Source organism: Nycticebus coucang, chromosome 20 (genome assembly GCF_027406575.1).
Source record: "Nycticebus coucang isolate mNycCou1 chromosome 20, mNycCou1.pri, whole genome shotgun sequence".
Lineage (NCBI taxonomy): Eukaryota > Metazoa > Chordata > Mammalia > Primates > Lorisidae > Nycticebus > Nycticebus coucang.
This window is the reverse complement of record NC_069799.1, coordinates 56,268,048-56,292,713: the sequence shown is the minus strand read 5'-3', so window position 1 is coordinate 56,292,713 and position 24,666 is coordinate 56,268,048. Positions and strand designations below refer to the sequence as shown.

Sequence of the window (24,666 nt, the reverse complement as noted above, 5' to 3'; positions counted from 1 at the left end):
AGATTTACTATCTTGATCAAAATAAAGGCAGGTGCGTTAACTACCTGTTAATTGCCTTTGTATATGTTACATATGCCAAAAGTGGGAAAGATCATTACAGTTTATGCCATTCAGCAAAAATTCTGTATTTTGCCGTGGTTATGTGTTAAGTACCTCGCTAAAACTGGAAAGTAAAAGAAAAAAGTCAAAAAGATGAATGATTAAAAGAAGAATATGTTTAAAAAGCAAATGAGAAAAAAATAAAATGCATGATGAAGAAAATTGAGAAATACCAGGTGTTTTTCATTTCCAAGAGGGCTGTTATGACAGGGACTGGATTTAACCTTGCACCTGAAACAACTAAAAACCTGGACACACTGGATATCAAGCAATAAAAGACAACAACTCTTCAGAGACAGGAAATGAGTTTAAAAGCAAAACTGGAAAGGATCAACTTGTTTCCAAGTAACTGCGTTCCAGAACAAAGTTCAAGAATACTTATAGGAATATGACAGTGTCCAGTGCCCAAAAACATAAATTTAAGATGTCTGGTATCCTATCAAATATTACCAAACATGAAAAGAAGCAGAAAAGACAAACTCATAATGAGAGGGAAAAATTGATCTATAAAAACATAGCCAGAAATAAGACAGATGTTTGAATTAGTAGACAAAGTCATTAAAATAATTGCACCCATAGATTTAAGAAGCTAAAGGAAAAAAAACAAATCAATGTGTAGATACATGAAATATATATAAAATGACCCAAACTTAACTTTTAGAAATGAAAACTACAACGTTTAAGTGATCAAAAACACACTTGGGATTAATAGCAGATTGGACTTGCAGAACAAAAGATTAGTGAACTAGAATCCATAGTAATAGAATCTTTCCAAAATGAACCCTACAGAGAGAACAAAGGCTCCAAATCAAATGAGCAGAGTATCAGTGATTTGTGGAGCAACTTTCAGTGATATAATCTAAGTACAGAGTCCCCAAAGGGGAGGGGAGACAGAAAAAGTATTTCAAGAATTATTGGCCAAAAATGCCTCAAATTCAATGAAACTACAAACCTTCAGATCCAAGAAGTTCAACAAAAAAATGTGTGCCAATTGGGCGGTGCCTGTGGCTCAGTGAGTAGGGCACCAGCCCCATATACCAAGGATGGCAGGTTCGAACCCAGCCCTGGCCAAACTGCAAAAAAAATAGCCAGGCATTGTGGCAGGCGCCTGTAGTCCCAGCTACTCGGGAGGCTGAGGCAAGAGAATCGCCTAAGCCCAAGAGTGGGAGGTTGCTGTGAGCTGTGACGCCATGGCACTCTACCAAGGGTGATGAAGTGAGACTCTGTCTCTAAAAAAAAAGTGTGCCAATTGAGAAAAGCCAGACAAAGTGTACCTACTATGTGATCCATTTATGCAATTTCAGAATATGCAAACTAGTCTACAGGGATAGGAAGCAGATTAGTGGTTTCCTGTGAATGCACTGAGAGGCTGAAGGGAGGAACCACTATCAGCAGGAAGAAAGATTGGGGGATGATGGATATCTACATTATGTTGGTTTTGGTGATGGCTTCACAAGTATACAGTTATGGAAAAACTCAATTACTAAGGCCAATGAGACGGAGGAGTGATGCAGAAATGGTCATTGAGAAAAATGAAGATCTTACCTAGTTTTCTTAACACAACATGATGGATCTTAATATCCTTCACTAAAGAAAGAAAACAAGAAAACTCAAAGATTTTGTGTGAAAAATCAATCAATCAATAAATAACCTCACCTCCCAAGAGGTATCTCAGAGTCAGTGTCATAAACTTCCAGGTAGTCATTTGTGCAATTATAATGAAATTCCAAATGAAATCTATCAAACATCAAACGAATCAGGTGGTTGGGTTGGACGGATATATGCCAGGTACAGTTGATACCCTGAGGATAGATATTGGGATGGCCCGGACTTTGAATGACTCCTGTTGGCTCTCTAAGGGTTGCTCCGCATGCTGTTGAAATAAAAATTATAATAATTACCACAGGTGACCAATTAGCTCTCTGGATTTCAAAATAAAATTCTCTGATTATAAATTCCTGAAAGTTCAAAAAGAAAAATGTTTCTTCCATGCCACTTGAGACAACCTAGTTTTTCTCTTATAAATACAAGTTAATGATTGACATGTGTTGATTATGAAATATATATTCATCATCCTTGAGCATGCTTGAAGATTTTCCACAGTGTAGATGATTATACATCATAATTTATTTTCACTTAGTATGATACATGCCCAAGAGGAGGAGAAAGAAACAATCTCTTACCCAAATGCTCAGTACTGAACTTAGCCATAAAACCATGATTTTCAGTAGAAGAACTTTTCACAAATGTGACATAAAGGATATTGTGCACGGTTGTTATAGGTGGAGGTGTGTCTGGGCCACAATATTTTTTATTTTCAAGAGAACCCAAAATGGAACTGCTACCAATCTAAAATAGAAAAGATATATTCACTTTCTTTGGACATCGGTTTTAGAAAACTGCTTTTTAAATAATTAATTCTGAAATGTTTTTAATACAATAGAAATCAATTTGAAACCACAATCAAGTTTAGAACATGTTAGTCATGCCATGTCCATTAGCAGTCAGTCCCCATTTCCTTGAAACCAGAGCCCCGGGCAGATGCCAATCTACTTTCTATCTCTACTTATTGTCTATCAGGGACATTTCAAGCAAATAAAATCATACAATATGTGGTCTACTATGACTAGCTGCTTTCATGGAGTATAATGTTTTCAAAGTTCATTGATGTTGTAATACATGAATTATTACTTAATTGCTTTTCAATGTCATATAATTTCCATTGTAAGGACATAAGCATATTTTATTTATCCATATATTTGTTGATGGACTTTATTTTTTGAGACAGAGTCTCAAGCTGTCGCCCTGGGTAGAGTTCTGTGGCATCACAGCTCGCAGCAACTCAAACTCTTGGGCTTAATTGATTCCCTTACCTCAGCCTCCCAAGTAGCTGGGACTACAGGTGCCAGCCACAACACCCAGCTATTATTTTTGTTGCAGTTGTCGTTGTTTTAGCAAGCCCTGGCCAGGTTCGAACCCACCAGTCCCAATGTATGTGGCTAGCACGCTACCCACTGAGCTATAGGCACTTCCCAGTTGATGGACATTTTTGTTTCTACTTTTAAATTATGGATAATGTACATGCTATTTGCATATGCTATCATAAATAACAATGGCAAGCATATTCATATACAAGTTTTTGAATGGACATATATTTTAATTCTTGCTGAGTACGTATCTAAGAGCAGAATTATTGGATCGAATATTAACTTTATGTTTAACTTTTGAGGAACTGATAACTGTTTTCCTATGTGGTTACATTGCTATCAGCAGTGTATAGAGTTTCAATTTTTCCACATCCTTGCCACTCCTTGCTATTAACTAGTTTTTGATTATAGCCATGCTAGTGGGTGTGATCTCTCTGAGACTGTGATTTACATTTCCTCAAGGACTAATAATGTTGAGTATCTTTTCACATGCTTATTGTCCTTAAGTATTACCTTCTTTGAAGAAATGTTTAATCATATCTTTTACCCATTTTTAAAATCAGGTTGTTAGATAAAATCTAACTTTTTTAACTTTTTCTCTTGTTATTTGTGCTTTCTGTGTTCTACCCAAGACGGCTTTGCTTAACAGAGGTCACAAGTCTTACTCCTGTGCTCTCTTCTATGAGTTTCAAAGTTTTAGCTCTCACATTTAGGTCAATCATCTATTTTTAGTTAATGTATATCTAAATTCTTAATTTTTCATGTGCATATTCAGCACCATTTGTTGAAAAGACTGTTCTTCCCCCATCGATATGACTTGACACCATTTTCATGACTCAATCGGCCATTCAAGCATAGATACAACTCTGAATTTTCAATTCTGTCCCATTGATCTGTATTTATGTCCTTACTCTGATAACATCAATGTCTCAGTCATTGTAGTTTTGTTCTGTGTTTTGAAATTGGAAACTGTGTATCCTACAACTTTGTTCTTTTTCAAGAATGCTTTAGTTATTCTGGTTCATAAGAAAACATTCATATGAATATTTTATAACCAGCTTGTGAATTCCTGCAAAAGAACAACCTGGGATTTTTATAAGGATTGAATTGAATCTTTAGATCAAGTTGGGGAGTATTGCCATCTTAACAACATTATGTCTTCCAATTTGATTGTGTCTTTCTTTTTAGTTAGGTCTTCTTTTATTTCCTTCAATGGTGTTTTATAATTTCAAAAGACAAGTTTTGCACTTCTTTTTAAAAGTGTATGCCTTAATGTTTATTGTTTTTAATGTTATTATAAGTAGAATTGTTTCTTTGATTTTATTTTCTATTGTTCATTGCTAGTGTACAGAAAAAGAAATGATTTTATATTCTGATCTTTTAACCTACAATTCCCTGAACTTGTACATTAGATCTAATAGTTTTTTATGGTGTGGACTTCTTACGATTTTCTATACACAGGGTAATGTTTCCTGTGAATGTAGGATCACTCCTTCCTTTTTATTCTGGACACACTTTATTTCTTTTTCCTGCTTAATTTCTTTTATTTATTTATTTATTTATTTTTTAATTATTGTTAAATCATAGCTGTGTACATTAATGCAATCAAGGGGTACAATGTGCTGGTTTCATATACAATCTGAAATATTCTCATCAAACTGTTCAACGTAGCCTTCATGGCATTTTCTTAGTTATTGTATGTAGACATTTGTATTCTGCATTTAGTAAGTTTTGCCTGTACCCATTCTAAGATGCCCTGTAGGTTCCTGCTTAATTTCTAATAAGAGAATTTCCAGTATAATGTTGAATAGAAGAGATAGAACAGACATCTTTGTCTTTTTACTGATCATAGAGGCAAAGCATTTAGTGTTTCCTCATTAACTATGATGCTAGACGTGGGGTTATTCAAATAGATGCCCTTTATAAGATTAAGAAAGCTCCCTTCTATTCTTAGCTTGTTGAATGTTTTTATCATGAAAGGATTTTGTCAAATCCAGCAAAATCTAAATTCCACATCTATTGAGATGATTGTGTGGTTTTGGTTTTTTTCTTTTGTTGATATCATGTATTACATTCATTGATTTTTGGATGTTATACCAATCTAGAATTCCTGAGCTAAATCTCACTTAATCCTTTTTTTATGCTGGATACAGTGAGATAATATTTTGTTGAGGATTTTTGCATTTATATTTGTAAGTGATATTGGTCTGTACAAACTACTTTTGTTCCATGTAACAGATTTAAGAATAACATAACATGATATTTGTAGTAATATACAACTAAATACAAGTTGAAAGGTTTTTTTCTCTTACCTCGATATAATCTGTATCACAGTGGGCAGAGCTTCCAATTTCAAAGGCAGTGAAGTTGAGAAGAACTACTTGGCTTTGGGGCTGGTGGATGGTCCACCGACAGGTTCTTTCTCCAGGATACACATTAGGATAATACGGTGAGTGAATGACCCCTTCTCCAGTTAATTCACCTCCACAAGCTGTAAATATAAAAATTATAATAGCGTTTTTCCAGAGACAAATAATTCTTGTCCTTACTTTTGCAAAATTGAACACTGCTTAAGGATAACTACATATGACATTTCTCTGAGAATGTTTTCCTCTCCACTTGAGGACACAAAATGATTAGATTATTTCAAAAAATAAAAATGTTTAAATCAGGCAAATTAAACATTTAAAAATTAAGCCTAAGTTTCCTTACCGACTTGATAAACAGCTCTGAAACTGGCTTTCTCAATAGAAGCGTCTATTTTAAACCTGATCCACACACTATTGGTAATGGACTTGAAGTGAGAGATGGTCCCATTGTCACAAACTTTTCCAAGTAAGGTTTCATACTCTCGAACCTAAGCAGAAAAATAAAATATTCCTGTAACCCTAATGGATAAAATTACCTTGTCAATTATTTGAAGATGGGAAAATGGAAGACTCAAAATGAGCAATCATCTACTTTGAGGTCTATATTTATATTATTTTTGAAAGCAGTGGACAATTTTTAGCACAATATAGTAACACTAAATATTGATAAATTTTAACCCAATAAAATCCCAAACCATAATAATTCTAAAGATTTACTCTTAATAATATCCACAATGTCAAAGAGGAAATAAATTTACAATTTTGGATTTACAAATTTGGGTGGGATGTTTATAAAACAACAAAAAATGAGAATATTACATATAATATTCAAAGAGGAAATATATTTACAATTTTGGATTTACAAATTTGGATGGGATGCTTATAAAACAACAAAAAATGAGAATATTACATATCAAAACATACACGCATCAGCCAAATCCTTATTCAGAGGAAGTCATGGAAAAAATTGTTTTAATTGTTGAAAGAAAAGAAGAAAAGACGGAAAGATAGATGAAAGTGAGAAAGAATGAGAGAGGAAAAGACAGAGGGAACTATAGAGTTAACTTAAAAATTACAAACAAGCTATCAAAAGAGGAAGAATAAAGTAAAAATAAAAGCAAAACAATAAATAAAATACACAAGAAAGTGTAATTCATGAATGTATTTAACAACCGTCCTTTCTGAGGGATGTTGGGGGTGAGGATATGAAAGATAAACCTATAACAAGTATAATAAATAACACAGAAAATAAGCACAAATATATAAAACTTAAAATGACAAATACTATACTAAGCAATTTTTAAATATAATGATTCTACATGCAACTCTATACTAATATATTTGAATGTTAAAAAGAGGTTATTTCCAGAAAAATGTAAATCACTAAAATCATCTGGAAAAGAATAATAATAAAATCTGAACAGACATAAGCCACAGATAAAATAGAAAACATTATCTCATAATTCTTCTCCCCCCCTGAAAGATAAACTCCCAGAATATGCTTACTTGGTAAGTTCTTTTAAACTTTTAAACTTTTAAGGTAGAGATAATTCCCACGTAGAATTTGTTCTAAGGCATAACTTCCAACACTCCCTAACTAATTTATCCTAAGCACAGTTCTAGGGAAATGAATTCATAGTTCATTATCAGCTTTATTTACCAAATCAAATCTAGGAATAATAGGAATGCAAGAAATGTTGGAAATTATATATAAATTATAAATTACCTTCATCAGTAAATCCAATAAGATAAACCACATGATAGCTCCATAAATGTAAAAAAAAAATAATAATTGTTAGCAATTCTGGCTTTTTAAAAGCAAAACTTGGAAAGTTAGAAAAAAAGAAAAAGAAATCCTTTATATGTAAAAACTGCCTGTCTTAAGTCAAGAGCCAATTTCTTATAGTGTAGTGGCTACAAACACAGTCTACGGACCCTGAATCGAATCCCACCTCTCACTCACAAATCTCCTCACTTAGTAAACTTGAGCAAGTCATTACATCATTTAAACTTATGGGTTTGTTGAAGCAAATAGACAAAACAGTAGTGCAAATTCCTTAGCAAGATGTCTGGTATAGAAAATATTGCCAGGCACAGTGGCTCACTATAATCCTAACACTCTGGGAAGCCAAAACAGATTACTTGAGCTCGGGAGTTTGAGACCAGCCTGAGCAAAAGGAGATGTCATCTCTACTAAAAATAAATAAAAAAATAAAATAAATTAACTGGTGTTGTGTTAGGTGCCTGTAGTCTCAGTTGCTTGGGGGCGCTGAAGCAAGAGGATCTCTTGAGCCCAAGAGTTTGAGGTCTCTGTGAGCTATGATGATGCCATAGGACTCTACCCAGGGTGACAGAGTGACACTCTGTCTTAAAAAAAAAAAAAATGTTGACTAAAGAACAGCTTGTTATTATTCCTGACATGTTTAGAGGTGAAACACCAGGCTTGTCACTACAATCTAGGATTATTCAATGAACGCACAGACCTCTCCTGCTCTATAAAGTTATTCTGGAGAAGCTTGCACCAAGTGTTAATTCACTCACTTAACGCCCAGACCTTTGCTGGACATAGCTTGTGAGAGACAGTCAGTCCTCACGAGGGATTTGTAACAGGCAAGACATCTCTTCTAAAGCATGATGAGTGCCATCCTTGAGGCCATGCAGGGTGCTGCGTTCCTGCTTAGCCCACGGTTCTCAGGAGGGACCACAATCAGCCATTAGGGGACATTTGTGAGGGTGCTTTTTTGTTTTTGTTTTAATTGCTATTACCATGATAGTGAGGCACTCCTAGTGCTTAGTGTCATTTCAGAGAGCCTGAAATGCGGAGTCACACACAACACCAACTCTCCTAAATCATGTGTGACATTCACCTAAGTGAAAGTTCTGCTAATAAGTGTAAAACTTATCTCTATTGTACCTATTCAGTGTAAATCATTTTTCCACTATTTCATTGAACTTCCTAGGGTTATTTAATACAGGTAGAGTGTAAATTGGAGTTTAGCTTTTTTTCTTTTCATGCTGGAAATCTGCCAAGAGTTGGTCACCATTCCAGAAAAATGAGTCAGCAACCCACAGTTGAACTGCAGCATTTATAATAATTCAGGGCACAGACAAGAGACTACTTCATTTGGTCTTCACGTGGAGTTTACCCGGGCTTTTCACACACTGAAATCAAGGTGATTTTACTTTGCCACTTTACTTTTATTTCTCCTTCATGTTATATTTACAGCTTTACGTGTTTAAATATAATATGTACAGAGAGACTATGCCATCGATGCATCTCTTCTCCGAACAGTGAATCTGTTAAAAGGTCCTAAAATGTGGATAGCAGCTGGCCAAACCCACAGGGGAGTACAGAATACTTCTCAGAGGAACTATCTCTCAGCTAAGACCTGCTGGATGAATAGGAATTGTGTAAGCCAAGGGGAACGGCGATAAAGGGAAGATTTTAAAACTATGGTGTTCAAAGTTGGTACGGATATGGCAAAACCATTACTCTTCACCATAACTGGCATAAAAGTTCTAGAAAATAACTTGACCATATATGTTAGGACTAGTTCACGTCTCACATTCTATCATGGGGATATTCAAGAATTAAAGATGCACATGGGTCCACATCAGAGCACACTTTATAAAAACAAGAATTGAAACTATTCTAAAGGTCTAGTAATAGTGAAATGACTAAATAAATTATGATTCAGCATATGATAGAGATTCACATAGACATAAAATATCACATGCCTCTCCAATGACTCAGGAACATACCCATTCCCTTCTCTGAACTCTTACAACATCTGTAACACAAATCGCACAGAATCTAGTAAGCTTATGCTAAATTTCTCACTAACTGAACAGCAACTCTCTGAGGGGGGAAGAAATTTCTGAATCCTTATTAGCATCTAACAAAAAAAACCCTCTGCGAATAGGTATTTCACAAATTCTTGTTGATTTATGAATTCCAAGGTGCCACGTGATGGTTCAATTTTTGTTAGAGATACAGACGTACTATAGTTGTTGAAAACCAGACAGCATGAGACAAAGTAAAATATCTTCCTGCTCCCTAATCCTCCAGGGTTTAATTTGCTCCCTCTAAGATTGTAGTCTCTCTTTTCTACTTTGCCCATTAGAACATGACAAGAAGGAAGAAAAACAGCCAAATAGCACTGGAGCAAGCTAAAGAGGGCCATTCCTCCGGGCTTCGACTAATGAAATTCAAGGATCTCAGCAAGGGGAAAGGCAGCTGTGGTACAAATGTTTTAATAGGAACTTATAGGGCTCCAGGGCCCCAAACCTAGAAGGTACAATTGATTTTGGCTCTGTTTCTCTCTCGGTGAAATGAAACCTTATTAATTCTGAAAGCCTATATTCCCCCTGGATCCCAGATGTGGCAATACTTGAACTACAATCCCTTTGAAAGAGATACGTATATTAAAACAAAATTCATCGAATGCTCTAACGTGACCCCAAATGCTGTTGCAGCACATCTAGCATTCGATATTCAAGGACTTGGTAAACTTGCACTCCCCTCCAAAACAAACTCTTCCCTTTGTGCTTGTGAATTAGAATAGACTGTATTATTTTTCATAATTATTCACTTCCTTCCCTGAAAAAGGATTGAATGTCTATGCTCTTTGCCAGGTGACTTGTGACACTTCCCTGTGGAGAATTAATCCTTATGCTTCCCCTTGACTGTGGGCTTAGCCGAGGACTTGCTTTTTGCCCAACAGAATGTGAGCAGAAGTGATGTGCTGATTTCCAAGTAGATGCTTTGGAAGTCACTGCATCTTTCAAGCATCTTTCACTTTTCTCTCTCACAAGACGGAGAGCCCAGGACGGCAAAGACACAGGAAACACAGTGGCAGAGAAGCAACTGACCCCGACCAACATATGAACGTGAATAAAAAATAAACATACGTTATTATAAGCTACAGATATTTTTTGTTGTTATTGTTTTTTATTTGGGTACTGATGTTGATTGTTATTTTAGCATAATCTTGAAAAAAATGAACCTGGTTTATAGTAAAAAAGAGAAAAATTATGCTTTTCTTAAGGAGTCAGGTGAAACCATGGCATGATCACCTGCAGAGGGGATAAGACACATTCATTAGTGGATCCAATCTGCAAAGAAGTAACAACAGACCACTTCAAAACTGTAGGGCCGGGTGGAACAGGCCCTGGTTTCTCATGGATGGCCCTACTTACCCAGCCACAATGTGTCACCTGTGACCATGATTTTTGTCCTATGGAGTATTCTATGTTCATCACTATACTGATTTTTACATTCATCATATTAAACTGGTTCCTGAAGAAAAACTACTCATAAAAACTGAACTCTTGTGAAGAAACTATTTCCTGCGGAGAAAGCTAAAATAAACTGGACTGAGAAACAAGATTTACATGAAATTTTAAACGTGAGATCTAGAGCCCAGTAATTGGTAAGGAAGTAATAAGCCTCGTGTCTGGGAAGGTTTAGGTCCTGAAGCCATGTCTTAATGTGCATGTTGATGTGTGTGTCTGCTAGAGATCCAGGGCTGTTTTTCTATTACATTTTCTAAAATCTGTTTAAGTACTAAATTTTAATTGAAAGCAAACCAAATATGCTGGCACGGAGGCTTGCTTTGTCCAAGAGCTGAAAACAGAAACCCGCCATATGGTAGTGTTTAACGTGCGGCTTCCTACGAAGTCAGCTTCAGGCTGACACAGCCCTGAGCTAAGGAAAGACTTGACCTTGAAGCAAAGCCTTGGGTTAATCTGGGCCAGCAGGAGAGGAACACGGCCCTGTCCCAAATGAGAGCGAAAGGGGCGCGGGGTAAGAGCGGAGAGCGACGCCGTGCAGGGACACAGATTATATCCTCTGATTATCCTTTGTTCTTCATCAGTATGTTTTACAATTTCGTAATCAAAATTTTAAAGCTTTTTATGCCTTGTAAAACAGTTTTCTTTCACAAATACCTATAAATAAGCGTATCCTTTAGCTGATTTTTTAAAAAATATATACTCTAAAATCAAGAACACCTGTCTAGCTTCACCTAGAAATGCCGTCTTTTATGATTACAAATTCAGGAAGGGCACTGTCTCCTCCCCTTCCTCTTGCCATCTTTGTCATCCTGGTAACTTTCATGGTGACTATTCATTACAGGATAGGCAGAGGGCAACGACCATCCCAATTGTTTCTGTTAAATGCAACCCAATCTCTTTATTTCAGCCTATAAGGCCCTACAAAATCTAGCTCGTATTTCTGTCTTCCAATACCTTGTTATTCCAGCCACCCCAGCCTACTTTTAATTCCTTAGTTTATTTTTTTCTGAGTTCAGTGTCTAGGGCTGCATTGGCACCACTCCCTGGATTCTTCCTTCTTTTAAAGGCTCTTTGCATAGCTCCCCCTTCTCATCTACAGATCCAGCGTGTGACATTCTTGAGGAGTGAACTCTGACTATTCCACCAAAGGCATAGCCCCTTTTTTTTTGCTCATAGTACCATTTCTTTCCTGCATGGTACTTATCTTCCCTTGAAATAACATAGTGCGTGCTTACTTGTTTTATACTTTTTTACATACCCATTCCCTGGCACCCAAATTGTCTGATAAATATTTAGAGAATGAACAGGTACATAAATGAAAGTCCTCTTTTAATCCCTTTTAAGGAGAATAATATCACTGTGCTTAGTACAGACGAGGAAACTGAGACGCACAGACGTTACATATCTTGTCTTTAGTGACGCAGAGAACTGAAGTGTTTGGCCATGTTTTCGCACAATATTATTTTCATTTTATATTAGATACTACTGGCCGTCCTCCATACTTAGCCTAGTTAGTGGTTTGGACCATTCTTGATTCATGTTCTTTCCATTCACTCTTGTTCTCACTCACTGCTCTGTAAGAAGGGGCACTAAAAAAAAGGAGTTTCCAGGTGGGTAGGAGGAAAACCTGGCCTCCTCAACCAGGAAGTCTGGCCCATAAGAATATGAATATGAAGTAACCTAGGTAACCAGTGATCAACCAACGACCAATAGAAAAAGGCAATACTGCCTAGAAGTGCAGGGAGGCCAATGAAAGACTTACAGCCAATTTATACCCCTGCAGGCCTTTGCATCTAGTCTCTCCCACCTCTGCTCTTTTATGAGAGGGACCCACCTTAATTCTCTTTGGAAGCACTCTAAACTTTCTCTTTGTTCTAACTAAACAAAAACTCTGTTATCCTGAAACATGTGGAGGTTACTTTAACTTTCTGTCCACACAGCCTGTGCCACTCCAGTTTTATTTTCCGTTTCCACTCACTTTTGCTTTTGGCGACCTCAGTGTCTTGGTCGAACTTTCTAGCTCAGATGAGTAATTGAACCAGGACAACTGGGTTTGGGGAATGGGGACCCCTGACCTCCAACACTCTACATCACACTTTGTGTAGCAGGTATGAGGTTTCTACATGAACATGTCGCTTCTTAACATATAGCAAAATGTTATTCAATACAAGCTCTCATAATGCCAAAGTTAGACAACTCTACCATCTGTCCTTTTCCCGGCTCCCACTACGGTAACTTGGGGAATTATTTCACTTGAGTAATGGCATATCTTATCACTTCATTAAAAAGCATCAGAACAGCTGAGTAGTTGTAGAAAAACTGTACTAATAATACAAGAAATTAACCAAGTATTTCTTGTCTCTGCCCAAATACAAACTACTGAACACTCCTCATTTCTCCTTTTTCTGCCCTTTCTAGAAAGATGTTTTTCTGAAATAAAACTAATTTCAAAATATACTTAACTAAAAACCCATGCTGTTTATTCAGCCTATTCTTCTAGTTGTCAGAAGCCTTACTCTTTCTGTGCCCTTTAGAAGTATCTCGTGAATCACAGCCATGAGACTCTGACCAGCACGTCCACTTGAGGGAACAAGTAAGCTCACGCAGGCCAAAAGTCATGGCTGCCTCTCAACTAATCCGAACACAGTAGCTGAATCATTTCAATGCCTACCAAGTAAGAAAAGGGGGTCCCTTGGGAATTTGAATTCACCTAAAGATAAGCAAGAGACCTCAGCGTCCTAGGTAGGCTTCAGCTCATTGTACTCTTTTTTTTCATCCTTTTAAATTGTCAAGATTTTCACTGGGTGTTGATTTCACCATGTCACATAGGTTTGGACACATAGCATTAACTGTTTGATATATTCTATGTGGTATTTCCTTTTGTTTTTTATTTCCGTCTTGGTATAATAATTATTTAGGGGAGAGTTCACCTATTTCCAAGTACTTGGGCATTTTTAAATGTTTATCAACGATTTCAGGTTGTGTTCCCTTATAAAGACAGGTCGAATTTCTGCTTTGTTAACTTACTGGGGTTGTCCCAGAGGTCTAATATAATGAATTTGTGATTCAATGACACTCATACAATGGGTATAGTACTTAGATTTCAGGAACCAAGTTCAATATAAATTACTCCTTCCTATCTTATTAATTATATTTTTCAGCTTTTCTGTCTTTCTTTTTCACATCTAAGAAGGCACAACTGTCCCAGATGCCCTCCTTTTTCTCCAGAAGGCACATCTTCCTCCCTTTTCCCTGACCAGCTTCTCTTGAAGTGCTCCCTTTCCAGTTCCCTAGAATCTTTAGGGGAAGCAGATGATTCAGGATTGGTCAAGGAGACTTGATGGGGTGAACGATTCTATTCATATCATCCCATATTTTATCTCAAGCCTTGGCCTTAACATCATATAGGCTTCTGAATTGATTATTTGACTTACACTCTCTAGGGTTAAAAATTAAACTCTCATTACTCTTATATGTCCTTCACTCAGAGTTCTGATAGTTTAAATCACCTAGGAGATATTAATGAGAGGAGCTGCTTTTTATTCTGGAAAGACACTTCCGTCATATTCATTGAACTGTTCTATACACTTTAAAAGGTCTCTTAGACAAAAACAGATGAACTAACAGTTGATCCATTCTTCTACTTATTATTTGGTAGCCATATCACATTTTCCACACCCTTTAGAAGCAGAAATTTTAATTGAGACAGATATGTAAATCTAAGGGCAGGTAAATGTGTGCTTCTTGCTTAAAAAAGAAAAGAAAATGAAAAGAAAGATATGCTGTTCTGGGTATGGACACTTTTGCAGTTAACATTTATTTTCAGATCAATTCTAATGGAGCTCTCTTACTGAGCAAAAAGTAAGTCTTTCAATACCACACTATCTATGAAACATATACAGTTTCTTAATCTTCATTTAAAGGGTAACTTTGCATAGCAACAAAGCCTCTGGAACCACATTATGAGAAAATTTGTGATTCTTAAGCGTGCACCAATTCACACTCCAAATAAAATTCATTCCCCCACATCTCTCTAGAATGCTCTCTGTTCTTCATTTTTTTCTAAAATTTGGGGTGGTCTGATTTCACTGGTAAGTGGAGTTAGTAAATAGAAAAGTCATCTCCCCTCTAAACCACCAAAGTAATGGAAATATCATCATTATTTTTGATTTTATTCCTTTGCTTAAACATTTACTCTTTAAACATAGCTTTTAAAAATGAAGCCACCATTTTGGGAAGCCACATATTGAGTCATAATGTCATTTGAACTTTGTTCCTATATCACTTTCATCTGTAACTTCTAGCTGAAGAATATCAAGAAAAGTGGATATACATTTTTTTAAAAAATGAGTTCAGTTCACAAATTTTTCTAGTGAAAACAGATAACTATATGCGAGGAACTTTGATGTAAGTCAATATACGTCTATCTAGGAAGCCTGATAGGGACAGCTAAAGTTATTATATTTTGATAATAAGTAAAATATGACCTTTGTGGGCCTTAGTTTTTTCATTTATAAATTAAAGACTTGGATTAGATGACCTCTGGGATTCTTTCTGATTCTAAAATTATACAAATTCACTGGTTGTATTACTTTAGATTGGTCAATGAGATAATAGAAAAAAATCTACTCAGCTATTTAAATCACTATGTATCTTCTGTCTTCCTGAATAATACTCCTTACTTTTCCCCCATCAACAATTCTTTTTTTTTTTTTTCTTTGAGACACAGTCTCACCCTGCCACCCTGAATAGAGTGCTGTGGTATCATCATAGCTCACAACAACCTCAAATTATTGGACTCCAGTGATCCTTCTGCCTCAGGCTCGCTAGTAGCTGGGACTAAAGGCACCTGCCATGATGCCCTGCTAGTTTTTCTATTTTCAGTAGAGCAGGGTCTTGCTCTTGCTCAGGCTGGTCTTGAACTCCTTGAGCTCAAACAATCCACCCTCACCGGCCTCCCAGAATGCTAGGATTATGGCTGTGAGCTACCATAACACCTGGGCCCCATCGACAACTCTAAGGAGAATTTGGTTAAAACCTTGTGGGTATGTGTTATATCTGAATGTAGATATCTCCATAGACAACCCCGGAAGAGCCTGATTATCAGTCTCTGAACTGGTGAGTTCAAGGCAAGAGTTTAAAATTTGGTCTAAGAAAATCTTATACTCATATGTTTTAATTCTTCCATTCTTTTATCATTCATTTCCTTGACTTTATCCTCACAAAGTCTAGAAAAGTAGGTAGGGCATCTCACTGAAGTAGGAACTAAAGGATCCAGATGAAGAATTGTCCAAGGTTATACAGTCAGGTAATCGCAGGACTTAGAAGAAGTAACTCCAATCCCATCCTAGCTACAAAACATTCTGCCATTCTGATTCACAAAACTAAATCTTCCAATGCCGGTTTTATGATTTTTTAAAAGATATGTGTTCAAAACAATTGGGATAAGTTCATGTAACTCCTCATTGGAGTTCAATTACACTGCTCTGCAAAGCCAAATAGAGTAAACATCATTCCAGACTCTCTGATAGATCTTTAGAACCATTAGAACCATCATAAACGTTCTAGTGGAGAGGCATCCAAATTTCCCTAAAAATCAGAGTTCTTGCCTATCTGAAAAAAATCACTGTGCCTGGCTTCATGGTTTAGTTCTGTGATCAAGGAGCCCACCGTGGAATTGGGAAATTAATGAGAACTTTCTCCCCGTGGAAGATGAGACACCTCTTGGAGTCAAAGTCGCACTATTGCATTTCTGTTCTCATCAGAGATCGGATCTCGTAAACTCAAATCCAATCTATATCACTTGCTGGATCTGGTAACTGTGGGCAAATAATTTCTCTGGGCTTCAGTTTCTTGAGATTAAAATAAAAAAGATACACATGTAATGGTTATTGCAAGGATTCAGTGATTAACTTACCATACCTGGCAGACAGTAATTGTTGTCTACTTAACTTACTAAATTATTTTAAATTCTTAGAACAGTGCCTAATGCATATAAGCACTATCTAATTAAGAGCTGTCTTCATTGTTCTCGGAGTAAACAACCAATGTTGGAAATTTACTTTTCATTTATATAAAAATACTTAAAATTACTTTGTAGTGAAAAATTTTAATGCACCTTCTAAAAGACTTTAGAAAACCTAAATTGAATGAATATACCCATTCACCTCCTGATCTGAAATAAAAATTTCTGATTAGAGAAAAACATATTTCTATAACGTTATAGTCAATGTACTTCAACTAAGTCCAGCTCTCATGCAGACATACTGTTTCCTCCATGTAAACACAGAGGGAAGAAGTTAGATGATTACATAGGTTTTTCTTGGATGAATAAATTGGTTTAACTTATAGCAACCACAGAATTGTGACTACCTCTCTAAGTTGATGTGAAATGATTGTGCCCAGTGGAAAATATTTTGTTTCTTTTGCTCAGCACTTTAATTTGTGGCTTGACAAATACTTAAGGAAAACAAATGCCAGGCCCAGCAAATAAAAACTACAGGTCTCTGTTTACAATATTCCCTTCATTATAACCAGTACCCACATTTAAATTACCATTAAAGTTTTCTGGCAGATGGCAGGACAAACGAAGGGGAAAAAATCTAACATCCAAAATGAGAGTTATTCAATACTCTAATTGAACTCTCTGCCAGTGACTCGTAGAGGGGAGAAGTATAAAGTTGCATTTCTAACAAGATCTCAGGTGATCTGGATGCTGCTAATCTGACTACCCTTTGAAGACCACCTCTCTACAGATTATAAAAACATGGATGTTACCTCAATGTAACTCTGCACGCAGCCACCCTGGCTTTCCAGCTGCACGTGGGTGAAGTTGACTTGTATTTGCTCTCCCGGAGGCTGTGTTATGATATAGACACACTGCCTGTTTTGAGTGAAAGGCCCAGACATCTCAGAAAGGAGGAGTTCACCCTCTGGGTCCGTGTAGTTTCCTCCACAAGGCAGATCCACTAAGGGGAATGGAAAAGAGCAAAACAAGGTCATGTGGATGGCATCACTCTGGCTTCCAGACTTTGGTTCTGACTTTTTGCAATTCACACGCACACACACTCAATCATAAACCTACTTTCTTCCCTGTGTGCAGGGTGAAGTGTCTAACAGTAAGATACTCAGTTTGACGTGTGTTTGTGGGGCAGGTCTGCAGTGCTTAAGGAAGTAGATATGGAGATGTCATTTACAATCCACTGTTCTCCTCTATAAAGCGCTTTTTAAATACATTAATGCTCTCCTTCATTCCAAAAATATTTCAGACAGTTTATAAGATACACGTGACAGAATCAAATACGTACCTACGTACATGAAGCAGATTAAAGAAAAAATGAACACAAAATAGCAAGATGTGGCTTGGGGGAAGGTGATAGGCTCAGAAAATAGCTGCAAAGATCACGTGAATTACAGGAGGTCGCCTCAGATTCAGCCTGAAGGCAAAGGAAATGGGGGACGGGGGACCGTGAGGCTGCCCATTGTTACTTTTCCTGATACTGGAACTTAAAGGGCATTTTTGCTGTGAATTCTCATTAAGGGCACAACAACGGATGCCATGAACAAAACGCTCCACATCCCTAAGCTAAAAATTGTACAGTAGGTTTTTATTGTGTTGTTTGCATATTTGTTTGTTTTAAGGTGTTACTGCGGGTTAAAGATGTGACAGCTAGTAGAATTTCACTGGAAGTGACCATCAAGGGGGCTGGGACACCTATCCTGGAAGCCAGCTCCTGTGTGCCTGGACTTGATCCAAGGATACGATCCCGACAGATGGCATCACTGCTGGGAACAAGCTCTCTTATAGCTAAGAATCAAACAGCACTAGGACCTGATATTGAATTATTTAATTTTAGGTGCCTCATATCTATATCATAATGTGGACCCAGTAATTTAGGGGTCAAAGGTTACTGTAGCATTCATAGCAGAGCACTGCGAAGATAAAGAAAAGCTCTGGAGCACTGAGAAAAATATTGATAAAGATGTGCTCTTAGTCTCAGAAAGTCAGGCATCTTCTGGATCACATTAAAATCCACAGCAGCTGGGCGGCACCTGTGGCCCAAAGGAATAGGGTGCCGGCCCCATATGCCGGAGGTGGCAGGTTCAAACCCCATCCCCAGCCAAAAACTGCAAAAAAAAAAAAAAAAAATCCACACCAGCTGTAACCACAGCATTGGCCTTCAAGCTTCTACTGAGCTGCCAACTGGCAGGCTACTTACAAGGCGATGTTAGGTAGGTGATATGGAAGCCTTGGTCACTGATCTGGGCATCAGAATGGAAATGAATCCTGGCAAAGGGCCCTGTGGTCTGGAGCGGTGGGGCAGAGAGAGTGGTGCAGAATTTCCCCAAAATGGGGTCCTGATGCAAAGAACCATCTCGAATCTAAAACAACGAATGAATCTATTAAGCTCAAGTGGTCAGCTTTTAACATACCAAGTTATTCTGTACATTAACTTCAGATAATCTGTCATTTCTCCATCACATACATATGTAACACATAGTTAGAGTCCAGGAGGGGGTAGCTCCCTCTCCCATCCTCCCCAGGCCGTATCTTCTGTCTGAATTTTACTTTCAAGGTTAGAGGTATACTCTGAATGTTTCTCATGATGTTATTAATTTCAGTGTTTTTTTTTTTTTTTTGCTAGGCTTTTCTTTTCCCCCTCGGAATGTTTGTTTTGAAATTATAAATTCCTAGTAACCTGGAAGAAAATAAATATAAGCAAAGAAAATAGAAGAATGAATGGCAGGGATGTCAATAGATTCCAACAGATTCGCAACTCGGTCCAGGCCGTCAGGAGGATGAGAGCTGGGCAAGGAGGTGCAGTCAGATCAAATACAACATAAAGACAGCAGGGCGGCGCCTGTGGCTCAGTGAGTAGGGCGCCGGCCCCATATGCCGAGGGTGGCGGGTTCAAACCCAGCCCCGGCCAAACTGCAACAACAACAAAAAATAGCTGGGCATTGTGGCGGGCGCCTGTAGTCCCAGCTGCTCGGGAGGCTGAGGCAAGAGAATCGCGTAAGCCCAAGAGTTAGAGGTTGCTGTGAGCCGTGTGACGCCACGGCACTCTACCTGAGGGAGGTACAGTGAGACTCTGTCTCTACAAAAAAAAAAAAAAAAAAAAAGACAGCAGAACGACTTTTTAAAAGGCAACTTCAATAGCAATTAAGTACCACAATAACGACGATGTGGCCCTAAAATTCCTTTTTTACATATTGATTTTTAATCTATTAAATAATCATGATCTCTTTATAATTTTGAGGTAATTGCAAATTCTACACTATGTAGACCACCAGGGAGCCAATGAATGAAGGAATATTTTAATCTGGTCAATTTTGTCCATTCAAATTACTTTTCCTATTGAAGGTGAAGTCATAGGCACCATTACTTTATTCTTACATTTAATTGGTTTCTTCAAACACTATAGCTTGATGAGAAATGAGAGATATTTCAACATTGCTAGAAAGATTGATGCTTTCTATTATACAGTATTTGGGAATTAATACATAGGAATAAAAAAAGCCTCTAAATTTAATTTGATAGAATTCATTGAAAATAAATATCCAGAAAACTCACTTTACTGTCAACATTTAAATAATAATTTTTGAAGAAATTTTCCAGGCAGGGGCCAATCATCCTGTCATTCCCAAAGGTTTAAAATCCATTATTATTATACAATGGCTGAATCGCTAATGACTTTTACTTGAGGAGATCCTGTTTGACAGCCACATTCTTCTATCTTTTATGAATAATTCCATAGCACTCCACTCTTCCCTAATGGACTTGGACATGCGTATTGTCTTTTTAGCACTACTGCAAGGGGTACTGAGATTTACGGTGAAAAAAAATACAGGACAACCTAAGAACTCAATCTTGTCAATTATCTTGTCAGTCCACAAATGGAGAGTAACATTTCTGATGCACTTACATACGTGTGGCATTTCAATAAAATCGCCTTTTTTTTTTCCTTCTCCACATTTTAATCTTTTACTAATGGTAGGTGGGAAGGGCTTGGGCTGACACCACTCCTCTCAATGATAATTACCAATACACCCCAGGAAGACTCACCACTTACCAACCTATTTCAACATAATCACTCTTGTTTTTCTTCATGAGACGCTATGATCAAGTTGGAAAATACCTTACCAGTTTTTCTGAAGATCTGAATCTGCATTGGAGGAGATAGCCACTACTTACTGTTGATTTCATTAATTCTGCTATTCTCAGGGGAGAGGCCTGGGCCAGGGAATGCCAGGGAAGTGCAATGAAGTTGTTTCCCAGGTTCAAATGGAACCCAGACAAAGAAGCAAGAAGCTGGCACAATTAAGAACAGGGACTTAGCAGCACTTGGATACGGACTGCCTATTGAAAAATCCATCTAAGTACTGCCAATAAACTGGGGTCATCCGGGGCATCGCTATCCATAGAACCCTGAGTCCTAATCACATCATGATAAGTTCTATCTAAATACAATCATTTACCTCAAGATAATCTTTGCTGCAGTCATCATGGTGTTCCAGGCTCAAGGTCCCAAAAGTAAATGTTATTAGGAGGTCAGGACTAGTTACAACAAGCCAGACACAATCTCTTCCGGGGGGGTAGTTTCCAGGATAGCCCGGAGATTTTATAGACCCGTAAGTACCCGTCAGTGTACCGCCACACTCTAAAATAAAAGAGAGAAATTACTTTACATGTGTAAACAAGTTGTAATTCACGTAGAATCATCAGAGCTCTTGCTGGAAGAAGCCAATGTTTGTTTAAATAAGAATGAGCAGGTTTGAGCACTGTCATAGATTAAACAAGACTTTCGGTATTCCAGTTTTATACAGTTATAAATCTAGAATTATCAATTGACAAATAAATGAATCACCCATGAATTGAGCTCTGCACTTAAAAACCATCACAGGGTACCGATTTAAAATACAGGGCTGAGCTTTCAGAAGGATGAATAATGGGCTTGTACATTCAGTTTTTTTTTCACTTTGCGATAGATTAATTTCTGTATGTGAACTACATATGACAGAGTTAGTATGTCTGAATATAAGAGCTTCTGAAAATAGAGATATTAACAGTGTTCACTTAAAAAAAATTCTTGTAAGCATATGAAAAGATGTTCAGCCACACACATCATAAGGGAGATACAAATAAAGCATTGTTGGAATTTCATCAAACTAAAAAGCTTCTGTACATCAGAGGAATCAAGCAAGTGAAGAGACTGCCTATGGATGGGAGAAAATACTTACAAACCATATATAAGAAATTAATATCCAAATTATACAAAGACCTCAACTCAACAGCAAGAAAAATAGCCCAATCTTAAAAATGGGCAAAGGACCTGAACAGATACTTCTCAAAAGAAGACATACAAATGGCCAATAAAAGTATAAAAAAAAAAGCTGAACATTGCTAATCATTACTAAATAAGGATGAGCAAATCAAAACCACAATGAGATGCTACCTAACACCTGTTAGAATGGCTATTCTCAAAAAGACAAGAGATAAGAATTGATGAGATGGCTCAGCGGCCATACTCAGTGGTTTGGGTACTAGCCACATGCACCAGGGCTGGTGGGTTCAAATCTACCCTGGGTCTGCGAAACAACAATGACAACTGCAACCAAAAAATAGCCAGGCATTGTGGCGGGCACCTATAGTACCAGCTAGTTGGGAGACTGAGGCAAGAGTATTGCTTAAGCCCAACAGTTTGAGGTTTGAGGTTGCTATGAGCTGTGACACCATGGCATTCTATCGATGGTGATATAACGAGACTCTGTCTCAAAAAAAAAAAAAAAAGAATTGGTGAGATGTGAAGAAAAGGGAACACTTTTACACTGTTGGTACAAATTTTAATTGGTACATCCATATGGAGAACAATACAGATGTTCCTCAAAAAGTGAAACATAAAGCAATCATATGATTCAGCACTCCCACTTGTGGTTCTATATCCAAAGGACATTAAATCAGCATCTATCTACACTCCAATGTTCATTACAGCATCATTCATGATATATTAGCAATAGGCAAGATACGTACTGAATCTAAGTGTTCATGGACAGATAAACAGATAAAGAAGATGTGAATTATATACACATGTACATATGCACACAATGAAATATTATTTAGCATTTTAAAAATAAGCAGAGCTGATCATTTCTGACCACATGGATGAAATGGGGGGATATTATGATCAATGAAACAAGCCAGACACAGAAAAAAAAATACTGCATGATCTCTCTGCTGAGTGTAATCTGACAAAGTTTGACTCACAGTAGCAAAACATAGAATAGTGGTGGGCTGCAGCTGAGAGGTGGAGGAAATAGAGAGAGGGTGGGTCCAGTGTCTAAGTTATGCAGGATGGATAGGTTCAGGAGATCCAATCCATTATCTAATATTATGGTAGATACTTGAAAGCTGCTAAGAAAGTAGATCTTCAATAGTCTCATCATTCACAAAAGTACAGCAACTATGTGTGGTGATAGTCGGTCAGTTAGTTTGATTGTGGCAATCCTTGCACAATGTATACATATATCAAAATATCACATTGTATGCCTTACATATATACAATTTTTATTTGATAACTAAACCTCAACAAATACAAAACACGCTTGAAATGTTGGGAAAAGAAGAAAAAAATGATAAAACAAGATATACAGGGTGTCCATAAAGTTCATGTTTCATTTAAAAACAGTCAAATATTAAATGGCACACGAACTTTATGGACACCTTGTATAAAGCAAAAGTAGTCAGAACAAAAAAGGTAGACAAATCCATAATCACAGTTTAATATTTTAATATTTCTCTCTCACTAGGCAATAGAAAAAACTTTTTTTATATCATTAAGAAAATTTTTGATGAACTCTCAAGCCTCCCAAAAAAAAAAAAAAAAAAAGAAAATTTTTGAAAAAAACTATTGATGACGTTGACTAAGTTGATATATACAGGTGACCATACTCAACCTTTGCCTAATACACATTCTTTCCTGTCCAGATGGTAAACGTACCAAAACAGAAAATATATTAGTCCGTACAACAAATATCAACAAATCTCAAAAGATACACTGTAGGATACAGATAAAACAGTTCTCCAAGAAAAGTATGTAGCTTTAAAGCATACATCAGAAAATTATAAAAGTTGAAAATCATTTTTCAATGCTTCCAAGTCAAGAAGTTGAAAAAAATAAAAATAGAGTGAATTAATTCCAAAATCATAAAGGAAGAAAATTATAAAATTAAGAACAAAACAATGAAAACTCAACAGAAAACATTAACAATGCTAACAGTTGGTATTTTGAAAAGATAAGTGAATTTAATACGCCCCTGGTAAGACTGATCAAGACAAAGAAAGATAACAAAAATTATATCAAGAATGTGAAGAGAGAACATCACTAATGAGCCTACAAACACTAAGGTATAGTAAAAAAATATTCTAAAAGTGTTGATAAAATAGATGAGGTTCTTAGGGGAAAAAATTACCAAAACTGGAAAAAAGAAATAGAAAATCCAAATGGACCCATATCTATTAAATACACTGAATCATCATTTAAACCCTTCTCCCAAGGAAGACTCCAGACTCAACTAACTTCGTGGTAAATTCTTGCTAAAATTTAAGGAAGAAATATTGCTGCTCTTATACAAATTCTTCCTGAGAATGTAAAAAAGATGGAACATTTTGCAATTAATTTAAAAGGGTCAACATTACCTACAACTCAACAAAGAAATTACAAAATAAAATTACTGGACAATATCTCCCAAGCATAGATACAAATATGACATGTATATATCATACAAATGTATTATATATATATATAATTTAGCACCATATGTATACAAAAAAAATAACCTGTTATGCAGAAGTAGAAAATATTTGAAGAATGCAAAGTTGACTGAACACTCAGGAACCAATCAATGTAATTCACCACATTTACAGAATAGAAGATCAAAACCATATGATCATCTTAATAGGTTCCAAAAAAATATTT

The 24,666-nt window shown here is 36.7% G+C and overlaps 1 protein-coding gene across 1 annotated transcript in view; it reads right to left on the bottom strand.

Moving 5' to 3' along the window:
- Positions 1–24,666, bottom strand: part of CUBN (cubilin) — a 264,166-nt gene that overhangs the window by 211,201 nt on the left and 28,299 nt on the right. The window contains exons 15-21 of the mRNA XM_053572936.1: positions 21,170–21,351; positions 18,910–19,072; positions 17,468–17,658; positions 5,739–5,883; positions 5,339–5,517; positions 2,283–2,448; positions 1,756–1,972 (exon numbers count right to left, since the gene is read on the bottom strand). Coding sequence (XP_053428911.1) covers positions 1,756–1,972; positions 2,283–2,448; positions 5,339–5,517; positions 5,739–5,883; positions 17,468–17,658; positions 18,910–19,072; positions 21,170–21,351 — 1,243 coding nt within the window. The remainder of the gene's footprint in view (positions 1–1,755; positions 1,973–2,282; positions 2,449–5,338; positions 5,518–5,738; positions 5,884–17,467; positions 17,659–18,909; positions 19,073–21,169; positions 21,352–24,666) is intronic.